Source organism: Epinephelus fuscoguttatus, linkage group LG16 (assembly GCF_011397635.1).
Source record: "Epinephelus fuscoguttatus linkage group LG16, E.fuscoguttatus.final_Chr_v1".
Lineage (NCBI taxonomy): Eukaryota > Metazoa > Chordata > Actinopteri > Perciformes > Serranidae > Epinephelus > Epinephelus fuscoguttatus.
Window position 1 is genome coordinate 10,781,837 of NC_064767.1, and position 18,270 is coordinate 10,800,106.

The 18,270-nt window shown below is 43.8% G+C and overlaps 1 protein-coding gene across 1 annotated transcript in view; it reads left to right on the top strand.

The window, feature by feature from the left end:
* The window catches only part of LOC125903209 (sprouty-related, EVH1 domain-containing protein 2-like), a 31,564-nt gene extending 13,669 nt beyond the window's left edge, over positions 1 to 17,895 (top strand). The window contains exons 2-6 of the mRNA XM_049599980.1: positions 4,518 to 4,710; positions 4,800 to 4,968; positions 5,718 to 5,782; positions 12,603 to 12,761; positions 12,952 to 17,895. Coding sequence (XP_049455937.1) covers positions 4,518 to 4,710; positions 4,800 to 4,968; positions 5,718 to 5,782; positions 12,603 to 12,761; positions 12,952 to 13,740 — 1,375 coding nt within the window. The 3' untranslated portion in view covers positions 13,741 to 17,895. The remainder of the gene's footprint in view (positions 1 to 4,517; positions 4,711 to 4,799; positions 4,969 to 5,717; positions 5,783 to 12,602; positions 12,762 to 12,951) is intronic.
* The last annotated feature ends 375 nt before the right edge of the window (positions 17,896 to 18,270 follow it).

The following is an 18,270-nucleotide window of genomic DNA, read 5'->3' on the forward strand; positions in this document are numbered from 1 at the left end:
ATATTATAGGTGCTGTAAAAAAAATTTAAAAAAAGGTGGAGGTGCCGCACCCGTCTTATCATGTTGGCTAAAATGTTGGTGAGATTCTTACATAAACAAACATGCATATAAATACAAGGATAACATCGCACCATATGTGGACATGACCTCAATCATTTTTGGTGACCTAGATAAGTCGATAAACATCATGACAGGCCTATAAACAAAGTCTGTTTAGTGGTTTCTTGTCACCGTATTTGTTATCAGATAAGGGTAAGTGGTCAGCAAACCTAACCAACACCAACGTCATCAAAACACAATATATACACACACACACACGGCTCGCGAGGTTATTTCAGGGTGAGGGAAATGTATCTGAATAACAAGCCCCAATTTTTTTTTTTTAATCACGAATCATCATTTTAAATCCCCTTTGTCTTTTGAGATGTTTTTCAAAAATGGAGAAAAAGAAACGGACTTAGCGGAGGTGCTGGAGCTGTAAAACAATCACAGTGAATGCAAAAAGCATCAGACACTGAACTCTGTAGCAAGCTTTTGGTCAAAGGGGCTTTAATCATTCATTCCTTTAGATGTTTGCAGTGGTGTGGTGGAGAGTATACGCTGGTGTAAGGGGTATACCCACCTCTTTTTCTGTTCGTTTAGAATACGCCCACCTATCAGCCACAAAGTAATTGGAATATATATAGGGGAGTACACCCACTTCCTCCTTGGTAGCCAACCCATCTACCTCATAGTACACCCACCTCATCAACTACCGCTACACCACTAGATGTTTCCATCATGCATCATGGTCTTTGAACCAACTTGAAACAACAAAAATGGCGCAAATGCACTGTTATCCACACCCAGAGCACCCTTGCATTTAACGCATTTAACCAGCAATTTAAACCACAGTAATGTGCCAGTCCAACATCTAACAGCAGCTGGCTGTGAAGACATTAAATAATATTAATTAGTCATTATAAAAGTCTGTTTCCAGAAGCCTAGCTCCACTTTAATGCTCATTACACCCTGCACTGTAGCCTCCAGCCAGCAACTGTAAAGTAAGTTAGATTGCTTCCTCTCAAGATCATGAAATAATGGAATTATAAATAGATCACTGACTTTTCTATTTTGAGTTTCCATTATTTCCTTTGTTGCCATTCAAGTTTCCCTCGTGGCTCAGCAGAACCTGAATGACTGTTTGCCTCCGCCCATTATGGTCTGACATGACAAGTGAAATGACACCAGCCTACAAACTGTACCACTAAAGCTCCAGTGTGCAACAGTTTTACTCTTCCAGTTATTGTTTTTAGGCCAGTTTTGAATCTCAAGTGTCTTAATTTAATTTTTTAAAATAATTTAACATGTAGGTTTTGTCTTGCGTGTCTTTAGAGCCCAAACACAACACACCTAAAATATCTGAATGGGAAAGTGTAGTCGGTTGAATTGGATTCAGAGAAAGCATTTATTTTAAGTGTGTGTGTGTGTGTGTGTGTGTGTGTGTGTTTGTGTGTCTGTGAATAATTGATGTGTGTGTGCGTGTGTGTGTGTTTACACAAAATCGCAAACCTTGTGGGAGAATCTGTAGTTGCTTTTCTGTCACCCAGTCAGTCAGTCTGTCATTCAGTCAGTTTTATGAATGTGTGTGGGCGGGAGCTGGTGAACCAGTTTTGCCACCTGTGTGTGTGTGTGTGCTGTGTGTGTGTGTGTGTGTGTGTGTGTGTGTGTGTGCATCAAATCCTTGGGACTGTCTGTAAGCTAATTATATAACAACACCTCTCTCATTCACTCCCACTCTGCCTCCCTCCCTCCCTCCTTCTATTTCTCTCTTCATCCCTTTGCCGCCTGCACACACACACACACACATACATGTACACACAGAGCAGCATCGATAGAATACACAGAGGTACATCCTGTTATTGTCAGATCATTCATGTGGATTGTGACCGCGTTCATTGTGTCCCTGTGAGGGTGGTGGCTGTCATGCTAATGCTTGAGAATGTCTTGTGTTTTACCGTTCAGCCTCCATTGTGTCGCCTCATGTTAGAGTCACTGACGACTCCATTGACTGCAGAGGGAGTTTTTGTCATGTATTGTTTAGTACAGCTGTATAGCACAAACTGTAGCTTTGTTATCAGTCAGTTTGTGCGACGTGTCGATCAGTCCACTGGCTTCTCTTCTGCTGCAAGTTCACAAACTATTTGGTGTGTAGTTAGGAGATGATTACTCTGGTTTATGGCTACAAAACAGGGCTACAATAAATGATAGTTTTCATTATGAATGCATTTGTTTATTTATGTAATTAAGTGATTAATAATTAGGCTATAAAATGTCAGAAAATGGTGGCAAATGCCCACTAGAGTCCAAGGTGACGGCTTGACATTGCAGAGAAAAGAAGCAAATCCTCGCATTTGGCGTTGTCTTTAAATTAACCAGAAAATCTCTTAAATTAAAGGGATACTTTGCCATTTTTTAACCAACTTTGTAGATAAACTATGGTAGACTTCAGCACCCACATTTCCCTGCTCATCTCTCAGCTCAAGTTGGGTCTTCGCTGGCTCTTGGGCTGTTGCTCAAACTACAGATTGTACTTCCTCATTTTCGTATGCCCACCACGGACACAAAGAGTATAGAAGCGGATCAAGAGAGTGACTCCAAATACAAACCAAACTCAGATCAAACAGTAAAACTAGGCAGTGCTGATAAAATATAAACTAAGATTCTGTTAACAGTCTTGCCTATTTCTTGCCTAAAATGTCACCAGAAACATATTTTAGTGCACTGTTTGGCTCTAATATGAGTATTATGAACAGGAAGTGGGCACCATGCTGTTTCCTGCATTGTAAAAATGGATGCTGAAAATACTGAGATTAAACAGTAAAGCTAAGCAGTGCTGATGAAATATAAACCAAGATTCTGTGACTGCGTTGCCTATTTCTCACCTCAGATGTTTGCAGAAACATATTTTAGCTTAACGTTTAACTGTAGTACATGACTGTTTGCTATCAGTCAGCCGCCATATTGTTTCCTGTGTTAAAATGGACAAGCTCACATTATGTCACCCACCAGCATGAGTGTTTATTAGCCCTGTATGGTGCAGTGCATTCTAGTAGTTCTAAGTTTTGTACCTCTTGAGCAAAAGCAAATGCCACAGCCCTGTTTTCCTATCTTTTCTCTGATCATGTAGCACCAACTTTAAAAGGACTTGTGTCTTTCTGTTGTATAGACAGCCCAGTTTCATGAATTGACCATCTTTCCAGTAGGGAAATACTTCTGTACTGACAAATGATGAGCCAAATTGTACATTTCTGTCTCTTATTTAGCGTTCGTTTCATGATTTTAAAGCAGGGAAACATCACAGTTTTGTAATTCTACTTGAGAAGAGCCTATTAACATTATTATTGTGACACTTAATATCATAGTCACAGTAGAGACACAAGCAGGAAATGCAGGGAGAGAGAGAATAGAGACATTAACAAAGGTCTCTGGCAGGAACTGAACCTGGGATGTTGCAGTTGCAGATTAATTATGTTTTAGTACACATACACTAAGCCACTGGATGCTCCAATAACAGACATTTTTACCAATAATCACAGGAAAATGTTTAGTTGAGGTAGTAGTCACCGTATTTGATTAACTGAGTGATCATCTCATGTTGAATTTCTCCTCTCGATGAAGTTGTGAGTGCCACCAAAGAAAATGTAACACCGAGCTACATTTACATTAAAGTGTGAGCGTGTGTGTGTTTGTGCTGACTTGTCCCGGTGCGACACCTCCCACCTCAGCACAGCGAGGACCAGGCAAAGTCGTGACTTGAGAGACGCCCTCAAACATTCTGCCACTGTGTGAATCCAGCTCTATAATAAACTGCTGTGGCATTAACTCACTCTTTGACTCAGGACAGAAAAATTAAGATGAGTTTGAGAGTACAGGATAGTCGATTTACACAAGTGGAGGCCAGGATGAAATGGTTGTTTGTGCCTGCGGAGGAAGCTTTGTTGCCTAAAGAGTTTTTTTTATTGCATGGAAAATATTTGTTCCATGGCTTAAATACACATGCTCATCTTTTATGTATCTTTTTGTTTATCTGGCTTATTATGCAAATGATGAAGAAGAAGATTTATGTTCCTACCCCACGTTAAGATGCAGTCAGCAGGTGGTGCATAGAGAAGATTTTGAGCTTGTTGTGCTCCTAAATGTTGATTGAAACCTCCTGTTCTAATCTAACACTTTCATTGTTGGCCGACATATTTACTGGCATCACTCTTGAAGTGTATTTTGAAGTTCACTTACATGGAAATGAGATACGGCATCTAGCTTGGTAAAAATAAGTGTACAGGAAATGATGTGGGTGGCATTTTAGATATGACAACACCCTACAAGATTATATTGTGCATACTTATTACCAGGACATAGTGGTAACAGAACCTTTTATCAGAATAATGTATCAAGCGTTTGTTTATCATTTGAAGCTGGTTATCTGGTTTCACTTGTAATGTAGCTGACTCTCTTCTTCTCTCTGTTTCTCCACGCAGTGACAGCTACATCGTGCGTGTGAAAGCGGTGGTGATGACGCGGGACGACTCGAGCGGTGGCTGGCTGGCCCAGGATGGGGGAGCTCTGAGCAGGGTCGGGGTGTGCCGCCTCCTGCCACCAGAGCTGGCACCCACGCCGACCTCCAGCAGCTCCCAGTTCCTCATCCGTGGTGAGCGGCTGCGGGACAAACAGGTAAAAACTCACAGGCATCAACAACAGCACGTCAGAGTTCCTTTAAGGATAAGATATGGAAGTTTATATGGAAATTTTATTTACAATAGGTGATCCTGGACTGTCCGCTGAGGAAGGACCTGGTGTACACCATAGCAACGCCCACATTTCACCATTGGAAGGTGGAGGACAGGAAGTGTGGCCTGTCCTTCCAGAGCCCGGCTGACGCCAGAGCGTTTGACAGAGGGGTACGGAAAGCCATTGAGGACCTGGCTGAAGGTAAAGGGACAGATTTTATAAATGCATGAAGCACTGATTTGAGCTAGGACACCCGGATGTTTCTTCATCACTGTGATCCCTCCTTGGATTGTGTTAATTTTACGACATAGTCCATCTCATGTGTTACTGCATGAGCTCCATGTTAAAGGCCTTTGCACACCAAGTCCAAATTGTTCGTATGCATCTTTTTATATCTATCATCTGTTAAAAACAGTTACGCACAGAAACCTTGCACACTGAGTCAGAGGTGTTTCGTTGTTTTATTTGTTGCAAAAGTTCGAGACAAAATAGAAAGACTCATTTCCTCCCTTGTTTCTCTCCACTGGAGTCGACACTCTGCCCGTGCCTTGCATTTGGCACTGCAGCTACCTGCATGTGCTGAGCTGTTTCTCTCTCTGTCTGTGTGCTGTTCTCACCCTCTATCACATCCTCCTCCTCGTCATCGTCATCCACTTGAATTGTACTATCTGACCTGTTGAAAGCAGGCTATCTGAGTTATGAAATGATACTCTGCACCCCGTTCCTCTTGTTGTGTATCTAGCTGTGCGTCCTGCAGGTTACGCCACATTTTCTTCACTGCTTGGTGGTCTAACAACTTTCTGACAGCTTTTGACAGATGCGAAAAAAGGAAGAAAATTGAACCAGTTTTTGAGTCAGTGTACTTGGTGTGCAAAGCGGTTTACCCTCATGAATAAATCCTCCAGTACGGTGTTGGAGCCCTGAAGTAATGGATGTTTTCCTCTCTGTAGGCTCCACAACCTCCTCTACAGCACTCCAGAATGAGGGCGAGCTTGGTGACGACGACGTCTTCACTGTAAGTTTCCTGCATTCATGTCCTATACATGTTGGAATTATGGTTTATAGAAAGTCAATCGGTTTTATACAACTAGCCACATGTAACTGCTGCATCTCTGTGTTGTCACATGACTAAATAAGGGCTGGGACACAGGCAGCGTCTTTTATCACCTGGAAAACGCGAGGTTGGGTGCTGGGTGCTGCTCTTGTCCCTGCTAGCAACTTTCAAGGGGGCAGAAGCAGGATGCATCTGACATTGCCAAGCAAATATACCAGCACCCTATGGGTCCATGTCATTGGTCCGACAGCCCATTGGTTCAACATCCCATTAGTCCGACTGTCCGCGGTGCTGAACGGCTCACAGCGGGCATATGGTGCGCCGCGACCGGCTCTGGGTCAGCTGGGAAAGGCTTGAGGCAGAGCAGGCTCACGGCTTATGTGTTTGTCACTTTCCTTTTCATTTTAACCCACACCATGATCTTTTCCTGACCCTAACCAAGTGGTTTTTGTGCCTAAACCTAACCAGACCTTAACCACAGGGCATCATGATGATTTCGGAACAACGGGACTTCAGAACAATGAGTTTAATATGGTCGGAACAATGGGCTGTCGGACCAATGGGCAGTTCCCCACCCTATCCAGGCCTGTGTGCAGAAACCCTAAGTTTGGAGCTGATGATCTTTTTCGTCCGTTGTTTTTTAAGTGTGGATTAGGTGTAAAAAAAAAAAAAAAAAAAATTGTCCATGGGACAGATTGTTAAGCTCAAGGTAGCCCTTCTCTAAAAATCAACTTCTCCTTCATATTTACCACAGACTCTGCCAGATATCTGCTGGTTATAATTGGTTGTTCCTTGTCACATGACTTGCCATGCACATTGCTGCATTCCAAAAGTTGAACTTTGTTTATCCCAGGGTGCAGCCATCACACTCTGAAAAGTAGGAGCTCATGAACACTTCTAAGCGCCTTTCCCACATCTACATTGACAACAATAGAGCTGAGGGTGCCAAAAAGGTGGCTTGTGATCGGCCCCTGAGGTGTCAAGGATATGAAGTCTGAACAAAATGATTGATAAAAGGACTTTGACATAAAAAAAAATCAAACTTAGTTCATTTTCCAAGTGATATGTCTCCACATAAGTCTGGGTATGTCATTAAAGTGATGACATTGTGAACTAGGAAGCTGTTGATGGCGATAAACACCCTCAGGATTCATCATTGAAACAGAAGTAGTACCACACACTGATCAACTGTTCTCACATCTCAAAACTTTGCTTCATCCATGTCCGCAAAGTATTTCAACTTCACTCAGGATCCCCTCCCGGTGTCAAGATACCTGCCACAGCACATGAAGTGTGTATGTGTGTGTGTGTGTGTTTTTTTTTTTGTTGTGTGTGAGGGCCTCTCTACCTTAAGCTAGCATGAAGGACCCCCTCCCCCCACTCCGTAACCAGACACCAGGAGCAGCAGGCCGGGTCACAAGGTCACTTCCTGTATCCCACCACCTCTCTCTCTCCTGACGACCCTCTACCCTCCTCCCTCCTTCCTCACCCACCCTCTGCACCCTCCCAGTTGAAAAAGAGAGCCGCCACCAAACAAGCAGCTAGCAGCTGTTTCCCAGCTTAGTGCAGGGCCGGTGATTTACGAGAGGAAGTGCCTCGTGGTTCATCTTTGACTTGAGCTGTCTGTAAGGGCCAAGACTAATAGGTGCTCTGCTGGGAGTGTACAGCCACCACAGAGACGCATACAAACACATGAGGAGGGGTGGAGGGGAGGCTACAGCGCTGTCAGAGGGGTGGAGCAACCCCTGAAATGGAGCATCAGGTTTTTTAGGAAAGTGGAAGCTTTCAGTGCAACAAATCTGAGGCAGTTCTCTAGTGTTGCTGCGTAAAAAGCCGCCATATTCACCCCAAATAAGACTCAGCTGCTCAGTTGAAGCGCTGTAGGAACTCATAAGTGTTACAGCTCAATTTTTAAAGCACAGAGATGGCTCACCCTGTTAGGTGTTTGAGCTTTAAGGGCCCTGAAACACCAAGAACCAGCACCAACAACGGCTGACTTGAGAAATACTTTGCATGTCTGCTTTTAAAATTTGTACTTGAACACACCACAAAGATTGCAGCTAATAGCCAGCAGACCTGCACATACATTCTTTGCCTCGATGAAAGGAATTACAAGCCTGTAGTCTGCATTTTCAATCCAAAAAACATATAATTGAAAGCACAGAGTATCGAGCAGCACTTTGGAAAACAAATTTGGCACAAAAAAGTGTGTTGGCGTGTTGAAATTACAAAAACACTGAGACAAAACAAAGCTGTGTCTCATTTATTTCACTCCTTCTGCTCCTGGGACTTCATCTTGTCTTGTGAATAACCATCTGAATTCAGAATTAACAATGAAAATCACAAGTTGATAACTATGGGATACAGTGCTGCTTGTGTTCCTCTCAGCCTGTGCTAATGACCTTTCCTAAAGTTAGCGGTGGCGGCAGAGTTTGCGAGGCGGGCAGTCGTGGACAGGGGGAAATGCTGCAGCAGATTTACAGCCTTCAGTGGGGGACGGGGGAGGACAGTGCGGAGGGGTGGGAGAGCTAGGATGGACATACTTCCCTAAATTATTCCTCATTCGCCAAACCTAAACTTAACCCAACCCTTCCTCTGTCCCTCCCTTCAGCACGTCTCCCTCTCTCTGTCTCTATTTTGGCTCATTCACAACAGGGGGAGTGAGAGCTATTGAAGCAATTCTGGGCTCATCCCAGGAGAGTGAGACGGCCCTGTTGAAGGATGAATCCTCCCGAGCTTTGAGTCAGGGCATGTTTTGTGTCAGAAAATAACTTGAAATGCCCTCTGTCCAGCCTTGGGCCAGAATATATAGACAGAGGATGTCCAGAAATATAAACTCTCCCCCTCAACTCCTGTCTGTCTCCCTCTCTCCTCGTGTGCAGTTTGAGCTCGCAGCAGAGAGTCTGTGTCTGTGTTTTGAATTAGTTGCAGCCGTGGAGGCCAGAGTCGGACTGGTTTTAAACCGTATCGGCTCCTCCCCCCGTTAATGTCTTCTCCAGGGGGGCGGGGCCCCGAGCGGAGGCAGCATGTTATGTTATTTTTGGCCGGCTGCTCTGAGGGCTTTGTAAGAAAGCTGGGGGAAATTCTCAGCATGGCGGTATCCATGTGGGGAGCAGGATATAATCGGGGATAGCTTCAGCAGGCAGACAGACAGACAGACAGACAGACAGACAGACAGACAGACACTAGATCTGGGTCATATAAGTCTGGCAAATAATTCATGCCATTGGTTATAGGTTTGTCAGAGTGCCAGGATTTTGACACATGGAGTAAAGATGTGGTCAGTTTCATAAAATCTGAGAAAAAGTTTGTTAGGATTTCCGGTGGTGATACCTGACAATGAATCGTGTCAACACTGCAAGAAATACACTCATCGTCCACTTTATTAGGTACACCTGTTCAACTGCTCATCAACACAAATAGTGAATCAACCAATCACGTGGCAGCAACCCAATGAATTTAGGCATGTAGACATGGTCAAGACGACCTGCTGAAGTTCAAGCCGAGCATCAGAATGGGGAAGAAAGGTGATTTAAAGGACTTTGAACGTAGCACCAGTGAGCTGCAGTTCTCTGGATGAAAATGCCTTGTTGGTGCCAGAGGTCAGAGGAGAATGGCCAGATTGGTTCAAGATGACAGAAAGGCAACAGGAACTCAATTAACATCTTGTTACCACCAAGGTCTGCAGAAGACCATCTCTGAACCAACCTTGAAGCAGATGGGCTACAGCAGCAGAAGACCATACTGGGTGAAATGCGTGATGCTATCATGTCAATATGGACCGAAATCTCTGAGGAATGTTTCCAGCACCTTGTTGAATCTATGACACCAAGAATTGAGGCAGTTCTGAAGGCATGGGGGGTGGGGGGCAACCTGGTACTAGCAAGGTGTACCTAATAAAGTGGCTGCAGAGTGTATGGTTCTGTTGGGACTGATTGTAGGTTGGAGCAGTTTAGTGAGGGGAAGAAACCTTAAAGCCTCTGCTGTATTTGATGTGACAATCTTAGTATAGCACTGTTTCGATAATGAAGCGATAAAGATGTCAAATCGTTTGAAAGTACTTTAGAACTTTAAAAGTCAGTGCTTGCTGCTGATCCCAATGATGGATGCAACCATTTTCAGGGCATTGGTTTGTCAGGTTACATTAATTTTGGCAGCTTTTTGTCCAAAGTGACTGAACATATTTAAGGATAGCAGTGTTGGTCTTTGACTTATTCGGTGACAATTGTCAGTTTCTATGAGATGGTTCATACAGTGTTTTGAACAACAATTGTCTTTTTGTGGGTGAAGTATTCCTTTAACTTTTCATCTAGTAACCAGGTTGAAATTTGAATTTATCATGTATTTTTGTTTAAGACAAAATACCTGCCAAGCTAACAACATTCCCATCAGCTTCAGCTCTACTTTGTGGTAACCGCTACTTGTTAGCATGCTAACAGGCTCAGCTAAGGTGGTCAAAACGTTAAACATGTTAGCAATGCCATTGTGAGCTTGTTGCCATCCAAGTATTAGCTTTTAGCTCAAAGCACAGCCTCACAGAGCGGCAAGCGAGCATGGCTGTGGACTCTGGTTTCATCATACGCATACTGTACATTGCGAGGAATCTGGGGTTCAGTGTCTTGCTCAAGGACACTTCAACATGTGGACAGGGCCAACTGAGCTATAGCCGCCTCTTCCCGAGGCATTGGTTTCTTTCCAGTAAAAGTTGAAGAGATTTGGGAACATTTGAAAAGCATGAATCAAACTTCTCATCTATTTTGTGCTTGTCAGGTGGATTTTTTTTCCTCTTGGAATAAAATCACATCGGTTCGGAAAAAAGGAAGCACGGAAATCTCATAGCTGCTGTGAGCTGCTGACAGAAGATGATCATGTAAAATTCAGCCATGGCCAAACCTTTTTTTGTTTTTTTTTGGCAGACAGGCTTGTTGACCATTGATACGACTTTCTACAGCTCTGTTGACTCCTGGTGATTAGCCATGTGGCACTCAAATCAAAATTAAACAATGCAGAGAGGGATCACTGAGTTAGGAAAGACCAGCATATCTCTTTCATATGATTCATTAAGAAAATCTACTCCACCTCAGCCAGTTTTTCTCACACAAACACCTGCCCCCTTGTCACTGGGTCACGTCTTGAATATCTCGGCGCACACATAACCAGGTTGACATGATGAGACAGGAGTCCTATCAGCTGGCAAATCCTCAGTGTGCCTGTCTGAAATCTGTCTGTCTGAGCGCTACACGGCAGCGGCTCCACTGTCTAGTGTCTGGCCAAGGTTTGAGTTGGAGTGGAGCCCTGACAGCCTTTAGCGGAAAGGGGACAGGATACTGTTCACACAAAAACACACACACACACACACACACACACACACACACACACACACACACACACACACACACAGAGAGTGGTGGAAAGAGAGACGGGGAGGTGGAATGTGTAGAAAGTGAGATTGAGGGAAGGAGGACAGGTTGCTGGGGGAGAAGACTCAGGGGAGAGGCCAAAAAAGGTGATACTGCAAAAAACTGTGCATGCAGAATGCTGGCTTCCCAATATCAAGTCGCACCACCACCTTTATATCAAGCATGAAAGATCCTTCTCTAAACTGTCAAATGATATTATCTGTGTTAAAGTGGACTTAGCAGGTGTAGGTACTATTTACTTTATGGTTGTTTGTGTTAGTGCTGAAACAATTTGTCAAATTAAAGGTCCAGTGTGCAGGATTTAGGGGGATACACTGGCAGAAATTAAATAGATGTATGTTTTCCTTAGTGTAGAATCACCTGAAAATAAGAATTGTGTTCTTGTTATCTTTTAGAATGAGCTGTTTGTATCAACATAGGGAGCAGGTGTTTCAACAGTAGCCCAGAACGGATAAACCAAACACTGGCTCTAGATAGGGCCATTCGCATTTTCGCAACAGCCACTGTAGTTTGCAGCTCTTCAGCAACAAAAAGGGCTGGAAAACACAGATTTTTTTTTAACCTGAAAATAATTTATTCAGTGTTTTACCGGTTTAAATCACCAGGTCTGTTTGTTCTGGAGAGGATTAAACCTCTGGATAATTCGGCTCCTGGTTGAAACTACTTGAACACTGAAGGAATTCTAACTGGGAGAAGTTTCAGCTGGTTGCAGTCTAGTATCCTCACCACTAGATGCCACTAAATCCCCCGAAATCTTACACACTGGACACTAAAGGTTAGCCAGAGGTTTATGTCATGTAAATTTATTATTTTTGGGCAGACTTAAACCAAGACAGTTGGTCTTGGTTTAAGTTTTCACTTAAAACTAATGGTATCCAAGTATCAGTCCGCAATAAATCCTACCTTCATAAAGGTTATAATGTTTTTGTCAGTATTGTTAAAGAACAGTGTGGATTTAACTGTGGATTTTATAGTTATTTCAAAGGCTGCAGTTTCTGCTGTCGTTGACTTCTATTGAGATATACTGAGGCGTTTCTAATATTTTGTCCACCCTGTTTATATTAATGAGGGCAGACCTATGCCGAATTTGATGATTCCTGCGTTGTTTTTTTAGTGGCTGCTGCAGATGTTTTATGGCAGATGTTGTTTATGAAAGTTAAACTCACACACGGGGATCCAAATGTGGATCAAATGGCTCGAGAAGCAGAGCTTACGCTTCCTGTTTTCCCAATCAGAGCTGCGCCGAGGCTTCCTGTTTTTGTTTGTCCAATCATGGCGTCCTCTCGGACCAACTATTTGTTTGGCGTATCCAATCAGAGTGCAGCTTTCAGCCGGCATCCTGTGTTTGTTTGTGCCCTTAGAACACCACAGACAGCTCATCCAACTCCTCCCAGAAACTGGAGAGCTCTCTGCAGCCGCTCGAGTCCTCGCCTCTTCCGCAGAGACACAAGTGCATGTTGGGACATCGCCACGACCTCCACGACCCCTATCAGCTCTCAGACCACTACTTCTTGGACCAGGTGAGTAAAAGGACGGACAGTGGAAAAGACATTTGTTTAGATATTTATTGTCCCTGAATATTTTTTTTGATCATGATATATTTTTTGTAGAAATAAATATGGTTGTTGTTGTTTACTGCTGATGTAAACAAACAATATGGGGTTTATCACTGCCAGCAATATTTAAGTTTCATTCTGTCTTCCTCTTCAGCCGTTGTCTCGGCTTCCCCGTCATGTCACCTTCCAGGAGGACGAGGAAATCGTCCGCATCAACCCTCGGGAGCGCAGCTGGGAGCGAACCACCGAGCGTCACTATGGACGCCAGTCAGATCGTGCCTGGCTCACGGGCTACGAGGACTACCGCCACGCCACAGTGCGTGACAAGTTCATCCAAATGGACGACTCTGAGTCCTACGTCCACTTTGCCAAGACGGAGGCGCAGAAGCACGACTACACCTATCCTCTGGCACCGGCCTTGTCACCTTCAGACTCTGACCCCGCCCTCGGACCCTTGGTCAGTAAGGGCCATGGCGGCTCGTATCGCCAGGGCTTCTCCTCTGTGGTCTCCAGCCAGCCCCGCTCCTTCCTCCCGAGCTCCTCGCCATCCACCAATGGCGGGAAGGGGCGGAAGGAGGAAGGGCTGGAGCGAGCTCAGTGCGAGCACTGCGGCGAGGCCTTTTTCATCTCCGACAACCGGAGAGGCCGATGCCACGATGCGCCGGACCCTGTGCGGGCATGCATCAGGCGGGTCAGCTGCATGTGGCTGGCAGACACCATGCTCTACCACTGCATGTCTGATCCAGAGGGGGACTACTTAGACCCCTGCTCCTGTGACGGGGGCGAGAGCAGCGGGGGAGGTCGACTCGGCACACGCTGGTTAGCTCTGCTTGGCTTGTCTCTGGTGGCGCCCTGCCTCTGCCTTTACCCGCCTCTCCATGCTTGCCACCGGGCGGGGCTCAGTTGCGGCTGCTGCGGAGGCCGACACAAGGCCCTAAGCTGAGCCGCCGCGCTCGGAAGCCTCTCGGAGCAAAAAATCTAAACCCAACACAAGCACAGGGAAAGGGAAGGACGGGGAAATACACAGAGGGGACAAGTGGTCGTGGCTGCTCACTCTCTTGCCTTGGTTTCTCTGGGATTCTCTACAAATTCCAGACACTGAAATAAGCCAAAAAAAAAAAAAAACAGTTGGTGCATTTTCTGAACGGCCTGGGAAGATAAGCTCCCCCTTACGGCAGACAGTTCTCTCAGCTCTCCACATGGCCATTTCATGCTCTGTTTCTAGTGAGAGAGCACTCTTTTTCAGGGGGCCTTTTTTTATAGCTGACCTATATGTCATGTATCACATATGCAGGTACTTTATACTTTGTACACTGACTCGGCGTCAAAGAACTTGAATTGTTTCTTTGTTCTATTTTTTCTCTCCTTTGATGTTCGCGTGGCCATTTTGTTTATAATCTATTCCAATATCAGGCCCGCTCAGCTCAACTCCAGCTACAAGAGAAATCAGACACTACACCTCTTTGCGTGTGTGAGTGTGTGTATGTGTGTGGATGGTATATGTGCATGCTTACAATGTGCGCCGAGGCCTTCTGTTGTCTGTACTGCAGCTCATAGTAAAGCTCATGTATATAGTCTACATAGCTCTCCACCATCGACATCTTCTTTGTTCACTGAAACAAATGTGGTACTCATCTTAATCTTCTAATATCCCAAAGATTCGTGTTTTTATTCTATTTATTTTCTCACTGAATTGATCTACCAGCAAAAAGGTGCTGGGTTGTGATTCACTCACTGAATGAGACGGTGCTCCAAGTCATGCTACGATACTCAAGCATCCGTCTCCCTGCTCCTTTCACGTTATTTCAAACAGTGCCTAAACTACCACCTAAACCAGGAACCCATTCAGTCTTATAATTCCAGTCAGCTTTTTGGCATATTTTACAGAATATATACTCAAAGCGGTGCAAGATTTTAAGGCTCTGATTTCCTCATCCTCTGCAGAACCTCAGTCAGTAGTCCGTGTCACGTCAAAGACTGAAAAATCAATCAAGAGATACCGTTAAACTTGGTGCCCGTTATGCCTTAAAATGTGGAGTCTGGCTCCAAACTTTACCCCCATCCCTCTGAAGATGTCTGCTACAATGAAAAACAGGAGCACGGTTACGGCTCCAAGCAATCAGCCTCACCACGTACTCTTTTAAACTTGGTTTAAACTATTTTTGTAATGAAAAGGAACTCTTAAAAAGGTTCTCATGTAAACTAAGGACTCCAGTTTGCTTGCGATGTACAATCAACTCCCCTCTTTAAGCCTTCAGTGGAGCCCACCGGTCACATGTGGAACAGCAAAGTCTGAATTGATAGGGATCTGAATGGTGCAACAAATTAAATTAGTGGTGAGATGTGTTTAAAATTATTTAACACATAATATCCTCCTACAAAGTGTAAGTTTAAAAAAACAAATACAGGTGTTAAAGCCCCCTTACAAGTGAAAATTAGTATAAAACCCTTAATTTTCTTGATTGCGAGTGAGTCTTATTTCAGTTATTTATAAAATATGAGTATACGTGTCATTCTTGAGTTGTGAAAGGAATAATCTGACACTTCAGGAGGTACATGTCTTGACTTTGTTGCCAAGAGTGAGATGGGAAGGTCGATACCACTGTCATGTTCGAGAGGCGGTTTGGTTAGCTTAGCATAAACACTGGAAACGGGGAAACAACAAGTCTGACTCTGTCCAAAGGTTACAAAATCCACCTACCAGCTTTAGGGCCTGTGTCCATGTAGTCTTTTTTTCTCAGTGCTGGCGTCTTCTTTTGGTGATGTCACTGTCGCTGCTTTAGCTAGGCTACTGTCTACTGTCACAACAATGACAGAAAACCTAATTTTCTGGGAGCAGATCAACTGGCAGATTGTGTTGTGCTTTGATCACCCTTCACTTTGTAAGCTTGAATTTGACTGTGTAGTCAACCTTCTGTTGATGTTGCGTTATGTTAGCTACCTGGCTAATGTTAGTGTCAAGATATTGTTGTCATAGAAACAAACCCACACGCAGCATGTCATTTAAAAAAAAAAGTGCTGCCAACACTTTTTGCTTTTTCTGCTGAAGGAAAACGCTATGTGCACACAGGCCCTTAGAGGTCTCACTTACTAACATGTTATATGTTGTTTGTTTTAGTCAGAGCGAAATGTGAAGTGCAAAATTGTTCATAATTGTTCAATCAAGATACAATGAGGTATAACATGTTGATGACTGAGCCAGGCTAGCTGTTTCCCAGTCTTTATGCTAAGCTAAGCTAATCATCTCTTGGCTGCTTGGCCATTACTGACCTTTCAGTAAAAGAAAAGATATATGAGTATTTACCAAAAAGTCCAAAGTATTCCTTTAAACATTTAGAAAGTATTTTTTATTTATAAAAAACATTTGGTTACATTCTCTGAGACTGTCACTATATCCTGACGGTGGTACATGAGACAAATAATCTGGCTCCTCCTAGTGCTCCTAATGGCATGTGCAAGAATCAACCGGGCCTGAACGAAAACAACCAATCAGAGTCCAGAATAGTGGGAGTGAAAGAAAGCTTTTCATCATCATCTTCTCTTTACATGTCTTCACCATGTACACTGTTATGTGCACGAGTGCACATAACAGTGCATTGTGCGCACAAGCAGCGATTTACATGTGTCAGAGACTTCTCCTGGCTCTGATTGGTGGATAGTGGATTCTTACAAATGCCGTTAGGAGCACTAGGAGGATGAGGAGGAGGAGGAACGTGATTTTTTTCATATGTACTACTGTCAGGATATAATGATTTTTATAAAAGTTACCTGCTGCATCGTCATGGCCAAATTGTATTTTTATTTTAAGACAACTTGCTGAAACCACAGTCACATGTGACTGGCGGGCGCTATCGTTCTGTCCAACAGCGTATTTTTTTCCTCCATGCCAGATTTGCCACATTATCATGCCCACAAACATAACGTCGGATATTCGACTATTGATTTACGAAACAGTTAAAGTCTGTGTCGTAGTGTGTGTGTGTGTGTGTGTCGATGTACAAACTCAGGCATTAGAGGAAAACAAAAACGCCGTCCTACCTGCCTGTGTCGCCCGCTGTTTGAGTGACACGGCAGCCAGCCAATCACACCCTCGCACTGACAGCACAACACTAAACTGACAACCGCTTGGGTGCTTTATGCTTCGTCTAAGCCCGGTTGATGGTGGCGTTAGAGGATGTGACCGGGAACACAATAAGCTTTTTATAATTAAAAAAAAAAGAAGAAGCAGCAGGACATCAGTAGGGTCCCATTGGAAAAGAACGGGAGTCTGAAGAACAGCTGAAACGCTGGAAACAAACATCCACCCCTGATTGTTTTGCCAAGGAAATGTCACTTACTGTAGTTGAAATACAGAATGCCTGAGGATGTCCTTTTCCCTTCCCTGGTTGTGTCTGTTTCATACATCCTGTCCTGTGTACCAGTATGTACGTCCTTGGTGTGTGTGTGTGTGTGTGTGTGTGTGTGTGTGTGTGTGTGTGTTTATCCCACATCCCTTTCCCCTCTCCTGCTCCTTGATCCAAAGCTACTGGGATCAGCTAAATATGCTATCACATACTAACACCTATCCAGTATAATCAGATCCTTGGATGATGTGATGTATTAGGGACAGGGCCAATCAGATTGGAAAGAGTGTGTGAGCGAGTGTGTGTGTGTGTGTGTGTGTGTGTGTGTGTGTGTGTTAAATCTTTTTTCTCCGTCTTGTCTGGTGTTTGAGTGTGTTCTCACATGTCAGAGCCATTTACAAGTGCCTGAACGCATCCTCTTTATCTCCTTGTGTATTTAAATTGAAAAATTAAAGAAACGACACCCTGTAATGAATTAGACCCATTTTTTACGCTTAGTATTTTTACCTCTGTAAAAAAAAAAAGAGCAAAAATTATATTATATATATCAAGTGTATGTTGTACATTTTTATTTCTATTTTTGTTTTTTTAAAATAACTGTTTCTAACATGTACGATGGATGTAGCTCTTGCTTTCGAGAAGGAACAGGAAGTACTTTGTAGATACTGAAGGGTGGCCAGGTCTGTGAGAAAACTAAAGTGAAATGTGTGTCTTACCTTCCGCCTCCAATAAAATGAGAGAAAACAGTGAAACCACACGCGAGTCTGCTGCTTAATTTTACTCTCGGATCGAAGGTACTTCCCCATAAATGGCTATTTTAACAAACCGCAGAGCTTCTGCTGCATGCATCATCATTTACCTCCGTGTTCCTCCTATGTCAGGTTTCTATAAGTGCATCAAATCAGTTAATTAAAGGGACAAAATGGGTCAGGAGTCTACACTCATGCTGGCCCTTCTGTACTTAGACACAGTGGTGCTTTGGGAAGGCATCTACATTCACAGAGTCCTGTGTCCCCCAGCTTAATATCCTCTTAATATGACACAATAAGGGTGCTTTCAGACCTAGAGTTGTCTTGCTTTGGTCTGAATCAGGGACTAATTTTGTTCCAAAGTTGTTTAACTGCCTAGAG